Genomic DNA, 25,685 nt, shown 5'->3' with positions numbered 1-25,685 from the left:
AGTGATGGCGGCGTAGCAAATAAGTGAAGAGTGTACCAAATAGAAAGATATTTTTGAGGTTGACTGTGCGTGTAACAAATCCGAAAGTTTAAAGCTGCCAAACCGACCTTAGTTTGGCATTCAAGAATCAAATTCGTTAATATATTAACCCGGACATCCGGAACTAAGCAAAGCACTGCTAAAAACCCGATTAAGCAAAGCTAGAAAATTTTCCTGTTCAGCCGCAGCCTTTCCTCGAGTCTCCTTCACAGTACTCGACATCTTCGCACTAACTAGCAGTGCGAGGAGAAAAGAAGAGGAACTGCTGCAATTTATGTTGTACCATTTTTCTGCTTCCTTATTTCTGCTCATTTCATTGATAAGGTGGAGTAGAAAAGTGCCGAGGGGAAACTAATTCCCCCGGAGCACGAAAATTCGGGCTTTCCCTAAAGATTTCGGTCCCCGAATTACGATACGGGGCACTACAAAACCGGACTCGACTGAAAAGAAACGGAAACTTTCACAGTGTGCATTAAATGGTAATGCATGCCAGGAAACCGCAGCGTTTACTGAATGATGGGTAAAAATTCGTTCTTTTTCATTTGCCATCTGCGGTCAGCAACCTCCGGAATCGGTCCAACCCGTTTCGGAGTCGCTTTCCGCAGAGTAATCAATGAAACAAGACGGCAAGTTTGACATCGACAATACGGAGGAGAATGGGGCGAAAGCAAAACCTTTTTGCCTTCATTTTTCTTCTGTCATGGTGAAACTTGCCTCAGTTTTCGCTCACTAGACAAGCTAATTTTCTGAAAGCAGAAAAATAATTTTGCCTTCTTTCTCGTTTTTCTTACAGATACCACCAGTCCCATCAGTATCAGGTAATTATAATAACTATGGGTTGCATAAAATTATTTGCATTTTGCAAACACCCCGGGTTAAATCAATCGATTTTTCTGCAACTTGTTTTGGCTTTTTCCCCTTCTGTACGAAAATCAGCATCGGCATGCTAAACATTAATCGCATTCCAAACTCTTTTCTCGCTATAAGTGACGATTTATTGCAAGAAATAGAACGATTCCAAGTTTTAGATTAGAAAAGCTAGCTACTTGGAGTTGGCTAATGTAGTTTTCGCCGACATTTTGCCTCCCGTGCCTTGTCTGCATCTTATAGTCCCACCCCCTCCGCGGGCGCACTCCCATCTTTTTATCAAGTGCAATTGGTGAATGGTTTCGCAAAAAGATTGCCGACCGTAGTCGGTACCTACATGCGTTGTTTGGATCCTCTGGATAGGATTTCAGTTCGAATGGCAATCGAATACTTCATTCACCTTGTTTCTGTATTTTTTATTTGCTGCCGTTCGCTACGATTACGATCGTGTTATTTCAATTTGTTTTCTGCTCCATGTTGATTTGTGCTCGCTCTTTTCCTAGCTCTGCTTTCGTTGCACAGTGCGAAACTATTTACAGTTAGTAGATACCTCAGCTGGATGCAGAAAGTTGCAAGAAGACCAAAGGTAGATGGTACATATTGGTCGGATTGGTTTCGATATTAGGAAGAAATTTTCGGAAGCAAATTGTGCGAGTTTCGTTTAAAAGATGCATTTTAAAATAGTGGTGTTATGAATAAAAAATAATTTAATGATCACAGTAATTTCATATCAGAACGGCAAAAAGTTGTTAGTGTAGCCTATTTAGTCAGTTTTCCAAAATACCGACAATTCATTAATAATGGTCGCAGAGTGAATAAAAGAAGTTTTAGCGAACACTAGAAGAAAATTAGACATTCAATAACTAACTAATCTAATCATTTCCACAATCTCTGACTCTCAGCTTTTTACTAGGTATTTAATTATTGTTGCGTAGAATCAAACACTTCTGCTTAGAAAGTTTGTTAATCAATATTTTTCCGAACCACTAAAAATATTTCCAACAATAGACTTATTTATCGATCGGAGTCGTTCTTACATCTGACTTGTACCGGTAGCAGTTCATGATCGCATTGCATAGCGACTAAAGTATTCAAATGAATCGTAAATCATTATTAATCAATGAATTAGTTTTTAGAATTCTGTAATATTGTTTCTCATATTGCTGCTAAGTTTAAACTATCTATAAGGAAAGCGTAGTACACATTTTTCAGTTAGCTCTAGTTTGTTATTTTGCCCATAACATATGTCGACCAACATTTGAAAGGGGCGGATAAGCCAACTGTCAAACAGACCGAGCGAGAGTTATTTTTTGCTGGAGCAGCATAGGAAAATGAACTCTCACTCGTTCTGTTTGACAGTTGGCTTATCCGCCCCTTTCAAATGTTGGTCGACATATGTCATGCAGTCATTTAAAAAATGCGATATTTAGTAAGTAGCTTTTCAACCCTGCCAGTTACCATTAGAAGTTAAGCCCGGAGTAACAAAAAATGAGAATTCTTACCGACTGTTTTTCAAAAGTTACATATTCTATTTGAAATATAGGACTATATTTCATTTGAACAGAATGATTATCGTTTTCTGACGCTTTTCCATTTTTACACTCCACGCAAATCACTGATTGCTATGATCAGTATTCGTTATTCCCTTTTTATGCTGAAGAGAAACACCACCTTGGCTAATTATGTTGAAATCGAAGTTGCCGGTGATCCCTTCCGGCCATATTTAACATTTCTATAGAAATTTGATCAAGAAATAAAAGACAGTCAATTCAGTAAGATCAAGTGCTTGAAAACAAAGCTGAATAGTTCAAGAAAGCACCACTTGTTCCTAGCATTTGCCGTGTCACATGAAAATCTAACAGACTGGAATGAAGACTCACCTTAATTCTACGAACTATGGAAGCTCTGTAAATCTGAAAAGCAATTGCTAAAGGCCTTCTTAAAAGGGTGGAGTGTCTCTTCAAAGTATTCTTCGGAAGAAAAATCGAAGACAACGATATTGAACAAACTGACGAAGTTACTTCTTGCTTCTAGTGACATAGAGCCTGGGTGTTTCATGCTCTTGATACTTGTCTCTACTGTACTCGGTCCTGGGCTACTCGCTCGGTAATCCGTTAAGCGTCTCGACACACATACATGTCGGCTTCAACCTGGTCGAGCCTTCTAGTCCGTCTATTCCTAGTGCCAGTTTGTTTCTTGAAGATCATACGACATAAATCTCCAGCCTATTTCAGGCGTCTTAAGTCCTCTTGATCCGAGGAACGGCGTTTAATTGACCCACTCAGGTTAGTTCAGCCGGCTTATTTTGCATGGTTAACTTGCGAGTCGGGCCGAGAACCAATCGGCAAAACGCCCATCAACTCGCACAAAAAAAAATATTTGATCAAATTGTTGGTGAGTACGTAACTCAAAACTCACCGATCGCTGATTATTGTCCTCACTGGTGATGCCAACTCTGCTTTCTGTCTTCTACCATCCATCCAGTAGTTCAACCACATCTCAGAGCTCCATTTACGGTTACTACCGACATGTAGGTGGTATGGATGCAAAGGTCCTTGACTATATGCTTGCATATGTTGACAGTCAGTACGAGATAATCGTACTGACCGAAATCTGGCCTCGCAATCGTACGAACTGCGCTTGTTCAGAATCAGCTACCATGGCTAAGCAACGACTGAGAAACGTTGGACATAGACGGGAGCAAAAATATCCGTTGCCGTGAAATGTGTTCCATGATAGGCAAAATCCTTTGAGTCACTTCATTGTCGGCGAAGCTCGACTCGTGAAATTGTATTTCATGCCGCAAACAAAACTCTAATGCAATACTGTTGCTGTATCGACGCTTAAGAAAAACTAATCTATTTGATTTATAAATAATCGTTCTTCCAGCGTGAAGAAAAATGTCATTTATGACCCACATGTTCAATAGCGGTACGCAGCATTCATCCGGAATACCACAGAGTAGTAACTCGGGTTCGTTACTATTTGTTCTCTATTTCAACAACCTCGTGCTTATGCCTAACTCGGGTCGCAAGTCAGCATGTGTGGACGATTTAAAGATGTAGATGAAAGTAGACCACGCGCGCATTCAGATCGCAAATTGTCAATCGATCTTCATTAAGGTTCGTAAGCGGCAGAACAAGAAACTGTTTCGCTCGTATCAAAACCGTATGCAACAATGTCTGAATCAGAAATGAATCAGAATGAACTCGGTGATGCCGAAGTGTCCACTGCTTCGGACATATGTAAACTATTTCGTGCACAGTTAGGTGCAGTTTTCTCCCATAAGACACTTAGCAGTCAGCAAGTTTTGCATGCTGTGGCTAGATGTGGATCAGGAGTCTTTCAACTTACTTCCTGTGGCAAGTATACTCGAGAATCAGTTCATTCGCTGTCTGATGTCAATCCAATTCACAGCACTGCGGGCAACGTTTATGTCAGCGTAGACAGCTTCGTCTCGGCCCGGCCTTCTACGGACGCGAGGATAACGCAGCCTAACGACGGTGGTGGGGGCTCCTCCAGCTCCGCTAATGGGCAGCATTATTCCGACACATTCGTAATTATCGAGGAAAATGGTACTCCGACCCCAATTCGTAAGTAAGATGTCCTAGTCTTCTATCAAAACGCCGGTGGAATGAATTCCGATATTGAAGACTACCGACTAGTCGTATCGGATTGCTGCTGTGATATCATTGTCATTTTCGAAACGTGGCTTAACTCAGACGATTTCCAGGCAAGTCTTTGGATCCGATTACGAAGTTTTCCGTTGTGATCGGAACCCTAACAACAACCGCAAATCCACTGGCGGTAGTGTTCTGATAGCTGTTCGACGTGGATTGAAAGCAATAGTAATTGAGAAGGACTCATGGTACTGCGTAGAACAGGTTTGGACGGCCATCAAGCTGAGTGATCGCTTCCTCTTTTTGTGTGCCTTATGCATCCCACCTGATCATGTCCGGGACAACAATCTAATTGACGCTCACTGCCAGTCAGTTTACTCAGTTATGAGGGACGCTACGCCGCTCGATGAGATAGTTATTTTGGGCGACTTCAATTTGCCAGATATCTCGTGGAAACCTGCCCATAGCGGTTTCCTCTACCCTGATTCTGAAAACTCTACGATCCATGCCGGTGCAATTAATCTTCTTGACAACTATAGTGCTGCAATGCTTCATCAAATTAATCATGTCGTCAACGAGAACAACCGAAGTCTTTCTGGAATTACGTAAACGAGCGACGCAAAAACTCCGGGCTCCCATCATTAATGGAATACAACGGGGAAGTTGCTGCCACTCCTCAGGATAGATGCCGTTTCTTTTCCAAGAAGTTTGCAAGTGTTTTCACCAATGAGGTATTGAGCGCGGACCGTGTTGCCCTAGCAGCCAACAACGTTTCAATATATGGTCAAACGCTGAGTGCCATCGACATCAATGTCGAGATGATTTCGAAGGCTGTGACCATGTTCAAGTTGTCCTTCAATCCTGGACCCGATGAAGTACCTTTCGTATTCCTGAAGAGACACATAGACTGCTTGCTGACACCGTTGCTGCGTTTATTTCAAATGTCCATTTCCAGTGTGATTTTCCCGTCATGTTGGAAATTTGCACATTTGTTCCCTGTACACAAAAAAGGAAGTAAACGAGGTGTAGACAACTATCGAGGCATCACATCGTTGAGCGCAGTCTCGAAACTATTCGAGCTGGTGGTCATGGAACATCTGCTTTCCCACTGTAAGCAATATCTAAGTGCTGATCAACACGGCTTCACGTTCAAGCGTTCCACTACTAATCTGCTGTGTCTTACATGCATCATACATAACGGAAGGTATGGCACAACGAGCTCAAACAGATGTTTTGTACACCGACCTGTCGGCAGCCTTTGACAAGATAAACCATGCCATCACAATTGCAAAACTACATAGACTGGGTGTTAGCGGTAACCTTTTGCAATGGTTTCGCTCGTATCTCACCGATCGACAGCCGGTGGTTGCCGTTGGAAATTTTTGATCCGATAGCTATCCGGCCTCATCAGGTATACCTCAAGGAAGCCATCTAGGTCCTCTGATTTTTCTGCTTTATTTCAACGACGTTAATTTGGTCATTAAGGGCCCACGAGTCTCGTACGCAGATGATCTTAAAAAGTACATCCGGATCCGCTCGACTGACGACTGTCGCTTTCTTCAAAATCAACTCGAGCCCTTTGCCAATTGGTGCGACGTGAACTGTATGATAGTGAACCCGGAGAAGCGCTCAGCAATCACATTTTCCCGTAAGAAAGATCCGATCCTATTTCGTTGTACGCTCGAGGGCACAGTAACTGATCGTGTTTCGCATATTAAAGACTTGGGCGTTATCTTAGATTCGCAGTTAACGTACAAGCATCATAACTCGTATGCTGTCGCTAAAGCCTCAAGGTCCTTAGGCATTATCTTCAGAATCGCGAAAAATTTTTCTGACATATACTGCCTCAAATCGCTATACTGTTCGCTGGTGCGGTCAGTTCTGGAATACTGTTCGTCTGTTTGGAATCCTAACTACAACAACAGCGCTGAAAGAATCGAGTCCGTTCAGCGTCGATTTCTTAGATTCGCTTTGCGAAAATCGCCATGGAGAAACCCGTTCCGTCTTCCCAGCTATGAAAGCCACTGTCACCTGATCGATCTAGAACCTCTCCGTGTTCGTCGGGCTAGCTCCAGAGCACTGTTTATCGCGGATAGCTTACAAGGGAGAATTGACTGCCCCGCGCTGCTGGGACAGATTAACATAAATGTTCAACCACGAGTATGAACGGCGCTATCGGCGATCTACAGCGGGCCTTTAATCAAGTATCGTCGTTATTCGACTTCCATCTGCCACGACGGATACTACAGGGCAGATTCACTCGCTTTTTTCGGTAGAGGTAAACCTCGAAGAAGATACAGTTATTTTAAGATTTGTTCGTATGCGTTTGATGGCATTTTACTCACTTAATTCGACTTGACTATTTTTATGTTAACCTGACAATCATTGGGGCCAAATCGAGCCCGTTGATTAATAATAATAAACTAAACTACTTTATGCAGCCCGTCAGCAAAAATTTTCAATGTGTCCTTGCTTTCGGGTGTTTTCCCTACCATGTGAAAGACGTCGTACGTATTTCCGATTCATAAATAAGGTTTAAAGCAGAACGTATCTAATTATCGAGGGATCGTGTCGCTTTGCGCAGGCGGGAAGATTTTCGGCCTTATAGTTTTTGAGTTCCAATCCTTCAATTTTTCCGGCTATACGACACTCAACACGGTTTTATACCCAAGCGATCAACATGTACTAATTTGGTGTCATGCACATTCTTTATATCTCACTCGTTGCAGAAATATCTTCAAGTTGACGCAGTCAACACCGATTTATCAGCAACTTTTAATAAATAAATCATCAGATAGCAGTTGCCAAACTTCAACGACTGGAAGTAAGCGGCCGGTTATATGCTTTGTTGGTTTAAATAATACCTCACTAAACATGAAGCGTCCGTCAAAGTCGGTAGCATTATCTCTTCGTCATTCGTCGTCACGTCTGGTGTTCCCCAAGGCAGTCATTTGGGCCCGTATATATACCCTCCTTTATTTGAACGATATCAATTTTAATTTAAAATGTATGAAATCATTGTATGCTGATGATTTTCTCTTCGCCGTTATCAGAAATAACACAGACTATGATATTGGGGATTCTACTCGATCCAAAATTAGCTTTTAAAGAACATGTGGTGTACATTTCTGCCAAAGCCTCGACTCTTTGGCTATACGACGAAATATTGCTAGGGTATTGTTTAAATCCGATGTTTTAAATTCTCAAATCGACCACGACTCCTTTCCGTGACACTTGCGGATGATACAGAGGATTCCTCGGTCTATAGCAGCAGCAACCTTCCTTTCCCCCCCAAATTGACCTTTCTTGGATGTGACCAGCTTTGCTATTGATCATCACAAAGAATTAGATCACCAGAAAATGCACACTGAGAATGATATGCTACTGCCAAGCACCATTCTGTGATAGTCCTTTGTGCAATTTCAGCTGATCTGGGTCAATCGCTTATGTCTAACATGTTTAAATCGAATTATTCGCCTCACTGTCAAGAATCTAACATGGAACGACTACACAAATTTGACACTATCAATTGTTGACGTCGGTTATTGAACTTTGATAGCTTTACATATAGATTCAACAAGCAACCTTTGTAGCTAAACTAATTAATGGAGAAGTTGATGAGAACAGACTGTTGTCCGCATTGAATTTTCAAGCGCAACAGAGGTCAATAAGATCAACGGCGTTTACTTACGAGGGTTTCTACCAATCCCTTTTTTCACAGCAGTCAATATCACCGTTTATTCAATTTCATGAACGCCCAGGTCAGCAGGGAAATACATAGACTGGTGATCGGACCCCATATCCTGCACACCGACAAGAACGATAACGGCCAACGATGTATAAACTTCGCCGCTTCCCGAGGCCTGGTGATCGGAAGCACCTTTTTCCCGCGCAAGGATTTCCACAAAGCCACGAACCTTGAACCAAATCGACCATATTCTCATCGTCCGGTTAGCCTCGACTCAAGGTACGATGCCAGTTGTCGTATTTTCGAATCTCGGTTAGGCGGTTAGGCTTGCTTGATATAGTCATCGCTGCACTAGCCCCGTAATTAACCTGTAGGTACATACTCTGTAAAGAAGGGTCAAATCTTATAAAAATGTTTAAGCACAAGGCTATGCTATTACCTGGTAGCAGTACATATGCGCTCAAAACTATCGACGGTTTATACTTCGCGACAAAGTCACCTTTCACGGTTAAACATTCGGCAACTAAACAACCCGGGTGTTGCCGAGAGCTACGCGCACGTACTGGGTGACGTTCTGGCTTCCTCTGTGAAGCTAAACGCTTCGACCTCCGATGGCGGATGGTGCAGGATACTCCATTTTCGGCCTTCAATGAGGCCTCAACCGCGGTGCTAGGCAAAGAAACCTTGAGCACACGAAATGATTGATTTGACGAGAAATGCCAACATTTGGCCAAGTATCAACGAGCGCGGAATGAGTTGACCACGATCCTGAGAAGGAAGAAGCGCCAGAAGAAGGGCAGATTGCTGTAATTACACCGTACTCTTCCAGACTTTGTTACGTTGTCTATCCCCAGTAGCAAGAGAATTCGAAGGGCAGTACCAGGCGGACTTTATGCGGGTCCTTGCTATTACGGATCATTTTACTCTATTTACTGCTATTACGGATTTTTACTCTCCAACAACTCCTCCAGAAATGTCGGAAATATGTATAACGTGCCCGCGCATCATGTTTTTATGGATTTCAGGACAGCATATGATACAGTCGAGTACAGTAGGAGTACGAGTACGATACAGTACGGTTTTCCAGACAAACTGACGCAGCTGATCAAAACTACCCTAGAGCGAGTTATGTGCTACGTGCGCGTTTCGTGGACACTCTCGAGTCCTTTCGAATCCCGCAGAGGGTTGCGGCATGTGTGTATTGAGGATAAAGGGCCGTTTCTTCAATTATAGCATTATTAACGTGCACTACCCGCACGAAGGTAGACCCGACGATGAGAAAGAAGCGTTCTACGCGAGGCTGCAGGCAACGTGCAACAGCTGCTCGTCACGGGATCAAGATCGTCATCGGGAATATGAACGCCCAGCTCGGTAGGGAAGAAATGTATAGACCGGTAGTAGGACCTCATAGCCTGCACACCGACACGAACGATAACGGCAAGCGATGTATAAACTTCGCAGCTTCCCGAGGTCTGGTGGATATCCACCTGGCTTTATCACCTGGAGATCACTTGACCAACGTACAATGAACCAAGTTGATCACGTTCGCATAGAGGGCCGGTTTTTCTCTAACATCACGAACGTACGCTCCCGACGGGGTGCAGATATTGATTCTGACCATTACCTAGTAGCAGTACATGTGCGCTCAAATCTGTCCACCGTATACCGAACACGTCAAAGCCGGCCTCCTCGGCTGAACATCAGGTAGCTAGACCCCGCAAGCTGCCGAGAACTACGCGCAAGTACTGAACGAGGCACTGCCTTCTTCCGAGAAGTTAGGTGCTTCAAACCTCGAAGACGGTTGGGACAGAATACGCTCGGCACTAGGTATTGAGCCTCGGAGTACACAAAATGGTGGGATGCCGGTGGAGGGGAAAAACCGCTTGGAAAAATTATCTAAGTATTGCCACTAGAGAGAGCCTGACCAAATACCGACGGGCTAGGAACCAGTTGACCACGATCCTAAGGAGGAAAAAGCGCCAAAAGAAGACAGAGATCGTGAAGAATTAAAGGTACTTTTTCGGGCAAATGACACGCGTAAGTTTTATGAGAAGGTGAACCAAACTCGGAAGGGTTACACACCGAAACCTGACATGTGTAGGGACGACAAACGAGCGCGAGGTGGTCGACGGATGGAAGCAGTTCTTTGTTAAACTCCTCAATGGCGAAGTCGCAGAAGGAGGCAGAACGGAAATTAACCTAAGAGCGCCCATGGAAGATAGTAATGTCCTAGCACCTGATCTCCAAGAAGTCAAACAAGAAATCTGGCTGCTGAAGACCAATAAAACCGCTAGGAAGGACTGCCTACCGGCAGAGCTTAATAAACATGGCGGAGAAATGCTAGCAAAGGCTCTACACTGGGTTATTTCGAAGATCTGGGATGAGGAAAAGCTACCGGAGGCAGGCTTGGCATACACATTTCGCTTTGATTTTGCTCTTTTGATTACTGCTCCTCAGCCAAGCAGAATTTGAAAAAGTGGTGTATGGGGCATTTGTAGAGCTTGTAATTATCTATAATATTACTGAAGAAAGTTAAGTTTTATCTTTAGTATTTACGGCGCTGCAGGGCGGCAATGCCGTTGGTAGCAAAAAGAGCGCTCTTTTTGCTACCAAGAGGGTAGCAGCCTTATAGCGCCATAAATACAAAATGCACAGCAATGCTCACTTCAGCAATATTATAGATAATAACAAATTCTACAAACGCCCGATACATCTCTTTTTCAAATTTTGCTTGGTTGAGATGCAGTAATCAAAAGAGCAAAATCGAAGCGAAAAGTGTATGCCAAGCCTGGCCGGAGGAATGGATGGAGGAGTGGTTTGTCTTATTTACTCAAAGGGTGATCGACTAGACTGCTGCAACTATCGCGGTATAACGTTGGAAAACGCCGCCTACAACGCACTCTCCCAGATCCTGTTACGCCGGTTTTCACCGATAGCACAAGGTGTCGTAGGGAATTATCAGGCGGGTTTCATGGGGGCCCGCGCATCACATCTTTATTGATTTCAAAGCAGCAAACGATACAGTCGATCGAGACAAGCTATGGCAGATAATGCACGAATACGGTTTTCCGGACAAACTGATGCGACTGATCAGAGCTACATTGGATCGTGTGATGTGTTTCGTACGCATCTCTGGGACACTGTCGAGTCCCTTCGAGACGCGGCACAAGGTGACGGTTTATCCTCCATGTTGTTCAACATCGCTCTTGAGGGGGTGATCCGACGAGCGGGCATCGAAATGAGATGCACGATCTTTACCAAGGGAAGCCAACTTCTAGGCTTTGCAGATGACTTTGATATCATAGTCAGGAACTTTGCGACGGCGGAGGCAGTCTACGTCAGACTGAAAGCTAGATTCTAGGGGAATTGGGCTAAAAATAAATGCGTCGAAGACCAAATACATGAAAGGAAGAGGCTCAAAGGAAACAAACACGCGTCTCCCACGGACGGTAACCGTTGCCGGCGACGAACTAGAAGAGATAGAGGAGTTTGTGTATTTGGCATCGCTGGTGACCGCGGACAACACCACTAGTAAGGAGAGACAGCGGCGCATCCAAGCGGGAAATCGGGCCTACTGTGCCCTTCGTAAAACGCTATGGTCAGGAAGCGTACACCGCTAGGAAGCAAAGCTAACAATGGACAAAACCCTTATTAGACCGTTAGTTCTTTATGGACTTGAAGGCGTGACGCTGCTTACGGAGGGCATACGCGCCCTTGCCGTGTTCGAGCGGAAAGTACTGCGGACGATATTTGGCGGAGTACAAATTGAAAGCGGAGAGTGGCGGAGGCGTATGAGTCACGAGCTACAGGCACTACCTGGGGACACTCCCATCGTACATCTAGCGAAAGTTAGCAGGCTACGGTGGGCCGGACACGCCGTAAGGATGCCAGACGACAGTGCGACGAAAATAGTCCTCTTCAACAACCCCACCGGCACCAGGAACGGGGGGGCCCAACGTGTACGATTGCTCGACCAGGTCGAAAGCGATTTGCGACTTCTAAGACGACTAGGAAATTGGCGACGAGTGGCCCAAGACCGAGTTGAATGGAGACGAGTGCTTGGAACAGCACGAGCCACTGCGGCTCTATACTGAAGAAGAAGAAGATGGTTGCGGCAAGGGAATGGACTGTCCTGTATTTTATTCAATATCGCCATTGCAGGTATGGTCCGATGAGCGGGCATCGAAACGAAACGATGTTCAGCAAAAGTAGCCAACTCCTTATCTCCTAGCCTTCGCGGACGACTTCGACGTGATTACTAGAAACCTTGGGATGACAGAGGCAATCTACACCACACTTAAAACGAAGGTTGGCAGGAATGGATTACAAATCAATGCGTCGAAAACCAAATATATGGTAGGAAGATGCTCCAGAGAAAACGTTTGCTCTCACGGACAGTGATTATTGATGGCGATGGAGATCTCTGGTCACCGTCGACAATAATACGAGTAAGGAGATTCAACGTTGCACAGTAAAATCCGTTTTCTTCAAGAACCCCACCGGTATCGGAAATAGAGTAGTCCAACGTGCTGGATGGCTCGTGAACTACCCCGCTAGAAGGATGGAGGGATATTTTAATCCAGAATCGGGACAGGGGTAAACCAATAATCATTATTTTCGGTTCTAAGTCCTTGTACGTTTTGTTATACATAATTTTGAGTTGTAAGTTTTGTTCCATAGCTGGTCATAAATTCTGATAAATACTCACCCTACCCAGTGGATATCAAGTTTCAGCTCGGTTTCACATCAATTAACGAACATTCTCAGGTTTTGTTAAACTGGTCCAGTTTTCTTGCTCGAGCGGGGAAACAGGTTTCTTCAGTAGCTTACAAATGCAAAAATACACAGCGAAAAAATTCAATGCGGAGTTCGAAGATGAGCACTAATCTACAATTCTTCTTTCTTTTCGCTTTCCAGAATTCAAAATATACTTCATCCAAGAGGGATTATGAGCGAGAGGCTAGCCGATCGGGCGGCTATGGACGCGATCGGGACTCGCCGGCAGGAAGTTCGATGAACAATGGTACGTACTCGACGATGCAATTCTATACACCGAACACAACCGTTCAAAGCAATGGACATATCTTGACAAAGGGAACTATACAAACTTAACGAAGGGCCAAAAGGGAATTGATTGGCAAACAACATCAGTTACACGTACCACGGATATTGGAGAATCTCTTTGGAAGTTCGTCATTACACTCTTCCTAAGCTGCTTCCAGCAAGTGTCCTGTTGATTGCTCTCACTCCTAAATGCAATTCTATATTCAGGAGCTTATAAATTAATATTACGCTCTTTGTTTTGTTTGTTTGAAGGAAATTACAAATCAATATCCCCTGACCTGGATTCGCCGAGAGATCGCGATCGAGAGCGCGACCGGGACCGCGACCGTGACAGGGATAGGGACCGCGGCGGTGGCGACCGGTATCAGTACGGAATGAGCAAAATGCGTGACAAGGATCGTGATCGAGATTATAAAAAGGATAAATATTCAGGTACCATTTTAGTTCGATACCGCAAATTATATTTTAGAAAATTAATTGAATGTGTTTCCTCACACGCAGATTCGCTACGATCCCCGAAGGATAAGCGTAGTCGCAGCGATCGGGATACGGATCACCGGTCGAATCATGACCGACGGTTGAAGCTGTCTGTGTCCGAGAAGCGCGGTGGATCTAGCTCGAACTCGGACGATCGGGAACGGGACCGTGAGCGGGAAAGAAGTGAACGGGAACGCGAGCGGGAGCGGGATCGCGATCGTCTGCGTGATCGTGATCGCGATCGTGGAGGTATTGGGAGTGGTGGAGGCAGTAGCGGAGGTGGCGGAGTTGGTGGCAGCAGTGGGGGTGGCGGTGTGGGTGTAAGCGGTGGCGGTGGGGGTAGCGGTGGAGTTGGGGGCGACCGAGTAAATCGCGTCGGCGATTGGAGTGAACATGTAAGCTCGTCCGGCAAAAAGTATTACTATAATTGTAAAACTGAGGTGTCCCAGTGGGAAAAACCCAGAGAATGGGTTGAGAAGGAGAGGTAAGTCGGGTGATCATTTGTTGGGAAAGGAAGGTTGTGATCAAAATCGCTTTTAATTTTTGCAGTAGAATGATGTCTAAGGACCAGCATCGTGAGTACCGAGACAAAGACCGAGAGAGGGAACGGGAACGTAACGAGCGCGATCGGGACGATCGGTATTCTTCGTCTGCTAGCAGCCGTTCAGCGGCATATGGCAAGCATTCCAGCAGTAAAGTAGTAATGTCGAGGGTACGGTGGTCCGGAGTGGAATCACATCGAAGACGACATGAAGGTGTGTATTATATTTTATTTAACGTCAGACATATGAGCCGTCCAGTTTGATTCATTTCAATAAATGCTTCAATTCTTTTGACTATTAACATTTTTTCAGATAATCAAGATATGGACATCAGTCCCGGTGATTCAACACCGACCTCGGAAGCCAACTATTCGCACTCGAGCACCCCCACTAATCAACAAGGCCATGCTGTAAACAATGCCGGCACAACCAGCACTGATGGCGCTCCGGGAGCCGGACTGATGGCGAATCAATTGCCCCGGTTGCTGTCAAATCCAATGGCAACGCAGAGTGGTATTGCCATTCCGGTTCACACGCAACATCAGTCCCAATCGCAAACCTCGTCCGCCTATACAACGTCGGTTTCCACCTCATCTCCATCCGTACTCCAGCAGCAGCAACCACAGCAGCAGCAGCAGCATATGCTTGGCTCTGGTGGCGACATGATGCTTAGCTCGAATACTCCTGGTCCGCCAGGACCACAAATTCAACACTTGCAATCGTCACAGCAACAACATGGGCAATCTCCACATACGTCCACAGCACCCGGTTCCGGTTCGAACGTTTCGTCGTCTCTAGCCGGCCTGCCGAAAATTCTATCGCAGATTACTGGTAACAAGACGATAGAACACAATGAGCTAAATCCCCAGAAAGCTCTACAGACTATCAACAATGCGCTAATGATGCAATCCAGGCAGCAGAACCCGAATGGTACTGCCGTCGGATCGTCACTAGACAGCAATATAGGTCCCAACAGTTTGAGGTAAATTCCCCTTGGTTGTAATGTGTAACGCACATAGTAATATTTATTTTTAATTTGGCAGAGAACACGCACTGAATTCACCGTTGTACAACGTTTCTAATCTGTCTCACCCGACGACTCCAATGTCCGGTGGCAGCGGTATGCTGAACCACAGCAATCATCAGTCCAACAGTCTGAACTCTTCGAATTCGGCGGCAAATCTGAGCGGTGGAAGCAACAGTAGTCAACTATTGAGTGGCGACGGTCCACCGACGCCGACACAAGAAATGGACCTTGCACTGCCGGATCATCGAAAGAGTAAGTGTCTCTCGGTTCTCTGTTTGTACCAATTACTAACGTACAATTTCCGTTCGTACCCCCTCAGTGGAAGGCACCAGCACGACCACGACAAGTGCCGTCAGCAGCCTGCAGGGCGTAATGACATCGTCTCAGTGCGGTCGATCTCAGGGACCGAACCTGACACCCAGTTTAGCCAAGTACTTCCGGGCCGATCTGATATCCCACGTCACGGGATGGCCGTCAGAAATACTGGAGAAAACGGTAGGGCAATCTCTCTCTCGCGTAAAATCGATCGCGTTAACCCGTTTTAATTTCTTACACTATTTTTGTTGTTGTAATTTTTTAGATTCAGAAGCTGTCAGAGGAAGCCCACATTCTAGGTGATCTACAATGCAGTAAAGTATCGGCAGATTTAAAATGTGCTAGGAGTTTAGTTAGAATAACGGAAATCACTGCGACACTGCAAGAACAGAAGTGAGTATTAAGATTAGAAGGGGACTGAATAATTCTAAGCCTATTTAGTTACGGAGTAACTAGTAATTTAGTAATCGTTCCATCCCGGTTTCGAGATCATAGGCTAGATGTTGTGAGTTTGATCTCGAACTGAGGAAACAGACGGGCGATGAAGCATTTTGGAAATCTGGACCCTCTACAAATTCCGAGAATTGAACTCTCGCACAGACCATTTGTTTATAGACTTTAAAACGACCTACGATTCAGTTAGGCGAATTGGGTTGTGGCGGATTATGGTTGGTTTTCCAGCAAAACTGATCGGGATGATACGTTCTATCCTTGAAGGTTCAAAGTCAAACTTCACGGGTGAGATATCGAACTCGCTTGTGACGTTAGATTGTTCGAATTTGCTGTCCAACATTGCATTGGGATGCATTTATACGCATTTTAAGAGGGAAGGTGCGACGATTGAGCTTATCACATGCTCTGCCAAAAGGAAGTATATCGTTGTTACGTTAGTGAGACACGACAACGATGTGAACCGTAAAGAAAAAAGGTCTGCAGCGAACAATTCTTGAAGATGCAGATATTGGACCCTGTTCTGCGAACCGACTGGCGTGACTGAGCAAATTTTTATTTGCTGCTATTACATTGGTGTTTCGTTCGGTATTAGTAAAGTCAAAAAGAGTACCGTGAGAGTTTCAAGACGAACCTTTTGCGGCATACGACTCGACGCACATAACGCCGCAGTAAATGCGAATAACAGTGCAATGAAGTTTGATCTGTCACGTCACTCGGCTCGCAGAATAGTCCCTATTGTGAAGCGACCAAAACGTGGTAGACTATGGTGGGTTGGCTACACAGTAAGGAGTCGGTTGAACGCCCAGCGGAAGCAATATTTAGCAGAGAATCGTTAAACGGATTGTTGCCGAGCAAGTAAAGTGGTATCCGTTGAAGGGGCCTCCCTTCTAAATAGGATTCCTCAGCGATGAGGTCAAAACTTAGACATTGTTCAAGATGTCTATGGTGCTGCAATGCTCCATCTAGTTAACCATGTAGCCAACGAGAACCCCCGTTCCTTGGATCTCTACTTCGTGAGCTCATATGAGAAGGCACCATTCGCCAAGATTCACTCCCAAGTCACGAATACGATTAACCCGTTGCAGTGCATGGTCCAGAATAGAGTGAAAGTAATTGGATTCAGTTTGTGGTAGACACTGATTGTCAACAAATTATTCGTACACCACGAGGTTCTGGATTCTTTGGCCAGAACGGTTGACTACCGTATTTATCTGCGTTAGACCTTGCAGGTAGACGCCATCTAAGTGAGTTGCGTGTCAACCACTGACAGTGTGTACCCAGGAAAACTTCAGACGAGACCGGATTGATTGTAATCGAATAATAATAATGTGAAGTTAGGAAAGCTGAGGCCCGAAGAGTGTACAGCCTCACTGGAACTGATGTGATCCTTAATGCTCCCCTTTGCGATCTGGGGGAAGCTAGATAACTCTTGCTAATTGCATGCCCAGGTAACTTCATTCTTATCCATGTTTGTACGAGTGTATTTCATATTGGGAAGAAGTCGATGACTTAACCTCGTTAATCGCAATGCTCGTGCATTTTAATAAAACACCAACATGTCCTCATTCACTGCCAACGTGCGAGTGCAGTATATTCCATAGGAGATGACACTGATGACAGTGGTATGAAGCCGCTGGAAAGTGGAGACATTTTAGGCAATATAACACCGCCAGGTAATAAGTACTTGCCTGAGTCCGCGGGCAGGAACACGTTTTAATGCATACGAAAACTGAAGCTTCACTCGAAGTCGTTCTGGAACGACGTAAACGAGCAACGCAGAGTCCGGACTTCCGTTATCAATCCTAGGCCTTTCGTATTCCGTATTCCGTAGACTTTCCTAGATGGAGTACCTTCCATATTCCTGAAGCGACACAGCCTGCTTGCTGACAAAGCAACGCAAAGCCTAGGTGCTACATTCCGTTATCGAAACTTGACCTTCTGTTTTTTTTTTATACGACAGACTTTGCAGCCATTTTATGACCGATGGATGGCGCGTGTGCCCATGAAGCTCGTGAACCTATATGTGAAAATGTAAAGACCGTCGGCACCGTCGTTGTTGCTGCCAATGCACTGTACAGCTTCTCCTGTGGGATACAATTGGAGAGACTTGTAGTTTTCTTAGCATTTACCACCCTCACCGCATCATCGGGTAGAAGGTAATAAAGTATTTCGGTATGGGAGGAAATTTCCCAATCTAGAAGCAATCTAGAGCTGTTGGAGTACAGGACAATTGCAGAACCAGTTGCTACGATCCTATTGACTCTAACAGCCTCTCTCAGCCGAGATTCGAACATACGACTACTGGCTTATTAAGCCAGCATCATATCTCGAGGCCAACTGGGAGGCCCTGCTTGCTGACAACGTTTCTCTATTTCGAATGTCCCTCTCTAGTGGCAAAGAAAAAGAGAGCTTGGAAAAACTTTCTAAGCATTGCCACGAAAGAGAATTTGGCCAAGTTTCGTCGAGCGCGACATGAGTTGACCACGATGTTGAGAAAAAAAGCGCCAAAAGAAGGATAGAGATCGTGAAGTCCTAGAACAACTATTCCGGGCTAATGAAAGGCGCCAGTTCTATGAGAAGGTGGGCGATCAGCTAGATTGCTGTAATTATGGCGGCATTGCGCTGGTCAACGTCGCGCACAAGGTACAAAGTACAAAGTGCTCATGCATCATATTTTCGTGGATTTCAAAGCAGTATTCGATACAGTCGAGCGCGAGCAGGTATAGAGGTATAGTTTTGCAATAGTTTTGCTCATATCTCCGTTCGTTTGATGACTGTCACATTCTTTAAAATCAACTCAAGGCTTTTGCAACTTGGTGTGGCGTGAACTGTATGTTTGTGAACCCGAAAAAGTACAAAGCGTTGTCCAGCAGCTAACAATGTTCCAATATATGGTCAAACGCTGGGTGCCGAAGGCCGTGACTATGCTCAAGTCGTTCTTCAGTCCCGGATCTAATGGAGTACCAGTATTCCTGAAGAGGCACATAGCCTGTTGGTTCTAAACGTCCATTTCTAATGGAGAGAAAAAAAAACTTGGAAAAATTATCTAAGCATTGCCACAAGGGCGAATTTGTGCCGAGAATCGATGAGCGCGACATGTGCTGATTATGATCCTGAGAACAGAGATCGTGAAGAGCTAGAAAAACTATTCCGAGCTAATGAGAGGCGCAAATTTTACGAGTAGGTGAACCAATCTCGTAAAATATACACACTGACTGAGACCTGTTACGTGTATGGAAGAGGAGGGAAACCTAGGGTAGAGGTAGTTCTTCGTTGAACATCTCAACGGCGATATAGAAGACGGAACGGAAGTTAACCTAGGAATGCCTACAAACGATAACAGAGCGTATGGGCTTTCGATCTCGAAAAGATCCAGCGGAAAATCAATCTACTGAAGAATAATAGAGCCGCTGGTAAGGATCGACTCCTGGCAAAAATGGGCTTGAACGACTAGCAACGGCACTGAACTGCAAAAGCCCAAGGACTTAGGAGTACAACGTGACCAATCATCATATTTTCGTTGATTTAAGGGCAGTATACTATACAGTCGAGCCCGCCCAGTTATCTCCGGGGTCTAACAAGCCAGTTGTCAATAGGATCTTTACACTAGTCCCGTAGTTTTCCTGTACTCGAATAACCGAAGTCTGCGAAGAACTGCGAAGTTTGTCTATAAATAAGGGTGAAGTTCTTAAGGACGTTTGTATACTCCTGGCTTTGCTTTTATACGATACAGTCGAGCGCGAACAGCTATGGCAGATAATGCACGAGAATGAAGTTGCGGACAAACTGACGCGGCTGGTCAAAACTACACTGGAACGAGTGATATGTTACGTGCGTGTTTCGGGAGCACTCTCAGAGACCGCGAGGTTAACAGGTCTGTTTTGACTAGCGAATGGTCGTGGTTTCGAATCTTAGTAGAGTCAGGCCATTTGATGTCAATTTGACTTTAGCATGGGTTTATTCTCAGGCCCCACGTTATCCTTCGTACGTGCTAAAATCTTTATTATCCCGATTATGCTTTATTGACGGTGCAAACAATCACTCTCATAGTTAAATGTATTGGTCTGCCTCGCCAGGAATCACTGTACTTGAAGATATTGAGATATAGAATTGAAGGAAGGGTAGTCAATACACACAAGCACGCATAAAAATTTATTAGCTTATCGCTCATTCAATAGCGATTATAACAAACTTATAACAAACAGAAATGCAATGCAGGTTACGGCAATCACCCGGGGAATACTGCAATCAGGGATGGAAAATCAGTGATTTTAATAAATTCTGTGAGCTATCGCCACACGCACAGATCACGATCCGTTCAGATCACGACAAACAGTATATTTTTAGCTTTAATCACAAAATTTTGTTCTCTTAACAACTCGTAGCAGTCGATCGCAGTGTTAAATTTCACCTATCTGCCAGAAAAAAGGTTACTCATGTTTGAATTGAGATTCACGCACTGCACACCACCCATCATCGGTTTCTCAAAGCAATCAATCAATGAACCTAATCTGACATGAGGTTGGTCATAATCTGTACAGATCGCGACAAAGTATTTGTCGCTTACAAGTACGTCAATGAACCAGAATCTGATCGCTCTCATGTTCTTGATCTCTAGAGGCGATTTTTTCCATCCCTGATCACAATAGTTCAACTGTGCTGGTCGCAGTGATGAGTCCTCACAAGAAAAAAATGACCCAATAAGCTCAAACAGACGTTTTATACACCGATTTGTCGGCTGCTTTCGACAAGAGAAACCACACCACCACGATTGCAAAACTACCTACATAGAATGAGTGTCAGCGATAACCTTCTGCAATTGTTTCGCTCATACGTCACCGTTTAACAGTTGGTGGTTGCTAATCTTAAAGTGTACTCCAAAATCAACGCGAGGTCTTCGCCACTTGGTGCGACATGAACTGTATGATTGGAGTCGGCGTTTAGGCCGGCAAACCCGTGCGGTCGCACAGAGCCTTGCGCTTCCTGGGGACCTTTGGTGATGAATAGAGAAAAGTGTTGAATAGAAAAATTCCTGGCTGTATACAATACAATTGGCTGTTTAAAATATTTGCATGATTTACATTGTTTTTTCTCTTTTCTCTCCGCTGCTTCGAAATCAACAACCTATATACCAACACGGCAAATCTATAGAAACCGCACCGCACTGTGTAGTGGCGTTTCTTCATTCATTCACTCAGAAATCACTCATATATCAGGAGGTGGCACTTTGTGCTTTCCTTGATTTTGAAGGAGCATTCGATTACACGTCTTTCGTTTCAATTATTACGGTTCTCTTTCACAATGGAATCGACCACACTACAATGAGCTAGATTCAAGCAGAGAAATCTCAGCATCATTGGGAGATACGTCGGTCCCGATCAGAGGATGTCCGCAAGGAGTTCTCTCCCCCCTTGCTTTGCATACTGGTTGCCGGCGCAGGCCTTAACCGAATATCGCAGCTTGGTTATGAGACTATTGCTTAGGCCGTCGACAGAACTTATCGTCGAGGCAGTACTGTCAAGTTGTTTGTTAGGAACTCTAAAAAAAAGTAAAAAGTATTAGGTTCCAGGCTAATCTAATGGGGACCATAGTACAATCACATTCTTTGCCGGTGAAGCAGCGGTTTATCTGAACTGACTCTAGAATGGACATTGGCACCTTCAAAGTGCAATGCTGCTGATGGAAGCCTAATCGCCGTTTTGACGCCCCTTCTCCCTGGTTTAGAGGCCCAAAATTTCTAAATCATGACGAACATTGGCTTACGCAACCGAATATTGTATCAAATCTGTTAGAGGGGACTCAGGTAATTCATTTGTTTCATGACTTCACATTGCCAAATGCACTAATAGATCCGTTACGTATATCAAAGAGGTTTGTTGTCTTTACGAGCGTCGCCTATTTTGGACCGATCATTGTTACAGTCGGTCAACGATCTGAGAAGCGTTGGGTAGCGTTATTTACATGCATAACCACAAGAGTGGCTCACCCTCTAGTGGCTTACAGCTTAACTACTCAGTTATGTTTAATGGCTACAAGACGTTTTGTTTGCTGGCGAAGTTCTCCAATAGTTTTTTTTATTTATTTATATTTATATTGTTCAATAATTCATCTGACGCTATTGTCTACAGGAAAAAAAACACTACTAACTAACTTAATTAAAGGCTCTTGAGAGCAGCAGTTGTTCTTTGAATTTACTACATGAAACATGGAAATCAAAATAATTGTATACACTGTTAAAGAAACAACACAACACGAATGGGTTCATTCTGGCCATATTCGGTGCATCTAAATTCCAGTTGAAGAAACTCTCTGTTTCGTAGAAAACTTGGGATGGCACTGATGTTGATTTGAGCCAGGATCGCTGGGCAACAACTAATTCGCCGACCAAAACCTTTCTAATGAAGAGGTCTCTTTCAATTTTCCGTCGTCTTTCCAAAGTGTCCATATGCAACAAACGACAGCGGTCTTGATACGTAGGCAGATGGTATGTGTTTCTGGATCTGGACGACCAAATACCTGTATGAGGGCTCCACGCAATATGGATACCGAAATTCCTTGGTGACTCGAAAGATAAATCCCAAGTTTTTTTTTTTGACCTTCGGTATTATGTACGAGTAATGCTCATGGAACGAAAGCTTCTCATCCAGGTGTAGGCCAAGGTCTTTGATAACTGAGGCTCTATCCAGTGACTCGACATCGATAGTGTAGCTCCATTGAATCGGTTGTTTTTTTTGCGGTTGAAAGAGATGACCGAGCATTTATGCACACTGATGAGGAGCTCGTTCGTTTTGCACCAGTCGACGAAGTTGTCGAGAAGCCTTTGAAGCTCACGACAAGCTTCATTAGACTTTACACTGAGGAAGATCTTCAAATCATCCGCATACAAAAGTCTGCATCCTCGAGGTAACACAGTGCATACTTCACTGAAGAATAGTGACAACAGCAAAGGGCCAAGATTGCTACCTTGCGGGACACCAGATTGATTAGAAAATTGATTCGAATGTGCGCTGCCCAGTCTCACAGAAAGACGCCGGTTAACCAGATATGACCTCAGCCAGTCTACAACGGTCGGTACCACCTCCATCCGTTTTACACTGGCCAGAAGCAAACGTCTGTTTCGGAGAAGGAAATATCTCGCATGTCAAGTATTCCTTGTTGTACATTTCGAAGATCATCGTCGATTATTCGTGAAGCAACTGGTTCAGTCTTGAATACGCTAGACGGCTAGAGAAATGATTTGCAAATAAGTGGCAGATTCCATCTGCATAGCTCGCTGTATTTGTCCCATGTGACATTATCGATGAAAGCCGTCGCTCTTTCCGTTTACCATTCACAAATGACCAGAACCGTTTGGGATTCTGCTTCCAGCTTTTTTGAGTACGCTGCACGTATAAGGTGTAAAGCAATAGCAATTGATTGTAGATTCTGTAGCTGTTACTGGCTGACACGAACACTCGTTTCGTATACGGGTTGCGATGGTTAGAGTAGTGCCGAAGAGCTTTTTTTAATGCTCGTAACCTCTTATTGACCTATGGGAAATTCCGTTTGGGACGAGTTGCAGGCACGTGTTTACGGATGCACTTACTAGATGGAATTTTAACCCACCCTCTTCGAGCTACATGGGCGGAGTGTGGGAGTGTTTAGTGCGGTCACTGAAGCAGAAGCAAAAGCTAAAGATTTGGAAGAGTCACGTCCGTTAACATACTCACCACTGGATTTGGAAGCCGATGCAACATTAACCCCCAATGGTTTTATTGCTGCGGTACAGGATAGTTTAGGTAAAAAATTACGGAAGCTGAAGTATTACGCGGCAGCTACAAACGTTCGCAGAGTCTTGCGGATTTACTTTGGAAACGCAGGATATATGAATATATGCCAACACTAAATCAAGATCTTATCCGCTATCAGATTAAAAACTTCTTTACATGAACATTAATATGCATATCATAGTCAGTCAACCAACCGCAAGAAAATATCAGAGCAACACTATGTGTTTTCCTTGACATCGAAGGGGCTTTTGATATCATGTTCGTTACATCAATTGAAGCAACTCTCTGTCGACATGAAAGCAATAAGGAAGACTCAAACTGTGCTCTTTAGTAGAACAATAATGATTTCGACGTTTTCTGTCTACGTATGGCCCTATGTTCAACACCTTATTTACCAAGATTTAAACAACCACATTTTCCATCTCTTTTTCAGAATTATGTATCTACGGCAGCAGATTCGTAGATTAGAGGAGCTAAAATCGCAAAACTCTTTTATGTCGTCTGATGATCTATAGCGCTATTAAATAAAAAGTTAAATTTATATAAAAAATAAAATCCTCACAAAAAAAAGAAAACCAGTCATCCTTTCTTTTCAAAGGACGATCGAGACAGGACTAATTAACACTACCTAATTCGGATGCATGTCCTACACATACTGCTCTACATAATGAAAAAAAAAAAAACAAAATTAACACACATCAATGTATAAAGCTAGCGGGAATTAATGAAAATAATTCTGTTTTAAATTTCGTGTCGACATGTGCAAGAATCAAACTGGATCATATACCCTAATGATAAAATACACAATTTCACAAAACAGTATGGTAGTAAGACCGTCATCGTGCGTAAACAGAAATGAAACAGAAATCGTATGAATCACCAGCAACATGATTTTAAACTGTTACTATTATTACATATATTTATGAAAAAAAAAGTTTTTTTTTTCGATCGGTGAATACAACTTATCGATTAAATGTTTGTTTTTCCGTTTTGTAAAAACAAAAAAAAAATCAAATCATTTGAAACATTGATAGTTCAATTCTACATCTTTGCACTGACTGCTTCAGAGCAGAAGGAGAACTGCTATGTGAGCAATCTGCAGGGCCCAAAGCTGAGGCAAGCCGCTCTTCCGCGAGTTATTACAGAAGAAAAAAAGACGCGAGAATATGCAACACATTAGTTGGAAACTGATTACATTAAAAGCACTTTCTAGAGAAAACAAAATAAAACAAAAAATCTAAAAAGTAGTCTAATGTTCATGTATATTTCATTACCTTTAAGTTATCACTAAGACAACGTATAAAAAAAAGAAATCAATTAAATACAAACAGTGAAAAAGTTTCCAACCGAAGAGACATCAAAGAGAAAAGCAAAAAAAACACTGGTACTCGTTTGATCCGTCTTTTGCAGAAAACTCTGATCCCACTCATTCTCCTTTCTCGAAAGAAATACCTAATATGCAAAACGCAAAATAATAGCGTAAAATGAAAATAAAACAAAACTAAAACCGGCGAAATTAAGATAGACATTAACACAATAGCAAGGCAGAAAGTAAAATAACGGAATAACAATAGTCTCAATACATTAAAGGGCACTCTGCTTCAAAAAGAAAAGAGAAAAAAACAAGGCCGACCAACGCGGGCGGAAAACAAAACAAAGAAAAAACAAATCGATTTTGTGGATCATCTCTTTGGCGAAGAAGAATGCTATATTGAATCGTACAGCTAACTAAACAGCAACAGATAGCAACAACTAAGCATGCTACATACAAGAGCGGAGCATAAGTCATAGGGAAGAATAGTGAAGTTTAGTACTATGAAATAA

The 25,685-nt window shown here is 43.7% G+C and overlaps 1 protein-coding gene across 1 annotated transcript; it reads left to right on the top strand.

Moving 5' to 3' along the window:
• Positions 1–19: 19 nt before the first annotated feature.
• LOC128738548 (WW domain-containing adapter protein with coiled-coil homolog) lies at positions 20–25,685 on the top strand. Its single transcript, XM_053833768.1, has 11 exons — positions 20–559; positions 833–857; positions 13,132–13,237; positions 13,531–13,710; positions 13,780–14,239; positions 14,305–14,510; positions 14,610–15,279; positions 15,341–15,576; positions 15,644–15,819; positions 15,905–16,032; positions 24,295–25,685. The coding sequence occupies exons 1-11, from the start codon at positions 516–518 to the stop codon at positions 24,374–24,376; spliced, it is 2,313 nt and encodes a 770-aa protein (XP_053689743.1). The 5' UTR covers positions 20–515; the 3' UTR covers positions 24,377–25,685.

This window comes from Sabethes cyaneus, chromosome 2 (genome assembly GCF_943734655.1).
Source record: "Sabethes cyaneus chromosome 2, idSabCyanKW18_F2, whole genome shotgun sequence".
Lineage (NCBI taxonomy): Eukaryota > Metazoa > Arthropoda > Insecta > Diptera > Culicidae > Sabethes > Sabethes cyaneus.
Note: the sequence above shows the minus strand (reverse complement) of the source record. Positions and strands in the feature narration are given on the sequence as shown.